A 3,399-nucleotide genomic window follows, 5' to 3' on the forward strand; every position below is an offset into this window, starting at 1 on the left:
GGAAGCTCCGGAAGAGGACCTTGACCTTCGACCCGTCGGAAGCTACGCCACGCTCCGGGTGGAATGTACCAGATGACGAATCGAAGGGTCGTTGGAACTACACGCCTGCCAATGAAGTACGCGGCACGTACGATTCCAGGCAAAGAGCAAACAAAAAAGGACTAGGAATCATTGTGACGTTTACATTTAAGGTTTAATGTCGCATTATCAAAAATTTGGTAATAAAAAAGATGCGAATGACGTAGTTAACGCGTGATGGAACACCTTACATACAATGCCTCTTGACCATACAATGAAAACGACAAATTGATTGTTTTAGGTGCAACCAAACTTTTCAGAAATAGTTTACGTAAATTGATAATTTTGTGATATTTTATATTGCATCAATGTTTCCGCTGCCTTGCTTTATGTTTCCATGCCTGTAATGTCAAGCATATGGTGCACGAATGCCAGTAATCTAAATGACCACCACAAACAGTTTGTTTAAAATCAAATACACGTTGTTTATTTATTGTCCAGATGCTTACAAACAAGCTCACGTATACAAAGCTTCCTCGCCACTAATCTCAGCAATGCAAATAGTCATCAATGTCATCCCGCTGCACGGGATGCAACGATGCGTGATCAACAAACGGCCCTTACCGCTGGGCCCTAACCGTAAACATTAGCCGGGGCTGAGTAAATGTCCCACCGCGTTACATCATCTTTCGACAGTAGCGATCTTCACCCGATTCCAGATGCATTGGAAAACCTGCACCCGAACCGGATACGATCGAATCGAGATCGGCACACGTGCCCAAGCTATCAGATTTCCGGCTTTTGCGCGTGCCCTTGCTGAGACAACACGTGACGCAGCGACCAATTCTCGGACCCGGTGCAATAACTCTACTATTTGCTACGATAGCGTCTAATAATCAGAATAAATAATGCCATCGGCTTCCGGCGTTGGCGTTTGTCCGAGTGTGGAAAATCACAGCGATGCGACGGATCGGAAAACAATCCGTTCTGCTACTGCCACCGGGGCCCTCTACGACGTCGGTTGGTTCAGCAGGGTAAACACGATCGAAGAGGGCGGCGTGCTTACAGCACCGTCCGCCACGAGCGGAATAGCGTTGGTGCTGATGCTGAGGTCGGCCGGGCCGAGAGACGTTCCGTTGTTCGTCAGCGGCGTAAGGCAGACGTCGTGCTGCAGCGCATCCGCCGCAATGTACAGCGAGATGGCGAGCGCGATCAGACATACGATCCAGCAGGTAGCAAAGCAACAGTACCGCATCTTGATCCACCAGGGGTCGTCAATGTACTTATTCAGCTCATCCTTCGTCAGTGCGTAGCTGTCGCTGAAAGAGAACGCAGAGAAAACAGGTTAGTTTATTTAAAGAGATTTTTTCGGAAAATAATTTCTGCCAATCGTACTGCAAGCAGGGGACACACTTCAACACGGGCTCCATCGTTGCTATTAATTTAACGCCAGTGGTTGCTACGACTGTTACGCATTTGCTCTCTGCTGTCGTTTGAGTAACCATCGGGTAACGCTATAAGCGTTGCAAGCGTTACAGGCGTTACGATAAGCTTAAACTCGGTGCTTATGTGCTTTCAGAAGCATAGCGACAGTGTATCTAATCGATAAGGCTTTCGACCCTAATGATACTATCCTTGCCTTTACTTTCATCGAATAATAAGGTTAATCTATTTGCTGTACATCACCGTATGGATAGCAATCTACAAACAGTGAGCGGAAATCCGGGTGGCGCACTAGAGCTGAAGTGGGCATAGCAGAAGTATACACACACACACACACACACGCACAGTTTAATGGGGCCATATCAACGAGGCGGTATTGCAAATCAATCTACCAGAGATAGGCTAATTGACACGAAAGGTAATACAACGACCGCCGTTACGCTGTTTACCTGTCGTATCATTGCCGCCGTTCATCGATAACGATCGACAAATGGTGCTTGCAATGGGGCGTGGTGGCAATGCGATTGTCGAAGCAAGGCGTGGGCATGTACCTCACCACACTTTGGTGTAAGCATAAGTGGTACAAGCGGTAGATCGTATCGAACGGTCATAACTACAAAGTAGCAACTGTTTTCACCGATATGATGCCGGCACCGCACCGGCTTGGAGTGCTGCCAGGCTGTTACCTAGGGATACTTACTACTCGCATAGTACGCCATTGTCGTCGGTGATGTTGCTGACATTGTTGTTCAGATCGTCCTGCGGGATGGCGATGCTGTACGTCTTCTGGTACTCCTTCGGCAGCAGCGTCGTACGCTCGTTGATCGTCATTTTGTTTGGTGTTGCTTTTGGTGTTTTTTTTTTCGTTTTCGGTAACGCTTCACACTGCCTTTTGGGTGCTTTTGTTTTGTACCGAACGAGCGTGCACCAATTTGTTGGAGACAAACCAACACGAACAACTGCACGATCGAACGAGAAACACACAGAGATGCTACGCTGCTGGTATAGTACCGGGCACTCGTAGCACACGACGCTTACGGGGACACGCTACGCTGCTGGCGCTGGTTACGATTCACACATGTCTACTGTGGAGCGGTAGGATCGACGCACTTTCATTTATAATAAGAATGAGGCACCCGCTCGATCGCTTGATTGCTCTCCAGGAAGAGAAAAACATGAAGAGAGAAAGAGAGAGAGAGATGAAGAGAGAAAGAGAGTGTGTGCATGGGAAAGATTGTTCCATTTGCGTGCAGCATCATCTCACGCTCGGTGCGTTATTACGTTGATAGCGGAGGAGAGCCGAAGCCCACATCTCGCGAGAACACAAACGACGCGATAAGAGCAAGCAAAACGACGCATGCCGAAGGGTTTTTTTACCGGCATGTACGGCGAACGCTTAAAACTGTCACTGATAACGACGCTGCGCAGACGCTCTCGTAGCGGAAGTTAGAAGGTGATCCTCGAAATTGTGCGCGTTTCAGGGTCACGATCGCTGGCGCGCACGTTTGCGCGTTCTTCCGCGTACACGGTGCAGCAGGGGGTGATAAAAGCTTTTCTTTTTTCTTTTTTTACAAGCCGATCGATTGTAACACGCGATTTGTTTGCCAATGCTTATCAGTCGGTTGACGTTTTTTTTGTTGGTTCTTCCCAGGTTGAGAATACTCGAGCAACGTACGTTGTAAGTGTTTTACAACCTGGAAAATTACACAATTGCGTACGGCTCAACTGGACCCATCGTCTGCTTGCGGGGATGCAATATGGTACGCGAAAATGTTTAAATTGGTAATGAATAAAAATGTCATAACAAATGTTGGAATTACGAAAGATTTTAGAACGTATTGATATTGTATTGCAATAAAGTGGAACAATTTATCTCTCGCTTTTCACAATATCGTGTTAAATCTCTTTCTCTCTGAAACATGACTCCTTTATTTATTT

The 3,399-nt window shown here is 47.1% G+C and overlaps 1 protein-coding gene across 2 annotated transcripts; it reads right to left on the reverse strand.

The window, feature by feature from the left end:
* Positions 1–478: 478 nt before the first annotated feature.
* Positions 479–2,565, reverse strand: LOC121589326. Of its 2 annotated transcripts, none has more exons than XM_041908135.1 (2): positions 2,162–2,565; positions 479–1,337 (listed from the first exon to the last, which is right to left on the reverse strand). In XM_041908135.1, exons 1-2 carry the CDS (start codon positions 2,290–2,292, stop codon positions 1,028–1,030), a joined length of 441 nt encoding a protein of 146 aa, XP_041764069.1. In that variant the 5' UTR covers positions 2,293–2,565; the 3' UTR covers positions 479–1,027. The 2 variants fall into 2 exon arrangements, with proteins under 2 accessions (XP_041764069.1, XP_041764070.1); XM_041908136.1 differs by lacking the exon at positions 2,162–2,565 and adding an exon at positions 1,414–2,139.
* Positions 2,566–3,399: the final 834 nt, after the last annotated feature.

The sequence above is a fragment of the Anopheles merus genome, chromosome 2R (genome assembly GCF_017562075.2).
Source record: "Anopheles merus strain MAF chromosome 2R, AmerM5.1, whole genome shotgun sequence".
NCBI classification, from domain to species: Eukaryota; Metazoa; Arthropoda; class Insecta; order Diptera; family Culicidae; genus Anopheles; species Anopheles merus.

Coding starts and splice junctions, on each gene's coding strand:
- LOC121589326 (XM_041908135.1), bottom strand. CDS start 2,292: ATGACGATCAACGAGCGTACGACGCTGCTGCCGAAGGAGTACCAGAAG. Junction 1,338..2,161: donor AATGGCGTACTATGCGAGTA/GTAAGTATCCCT, acceptor GTTCTCTTTCAG/CGACAGCTACGCACTGACGA.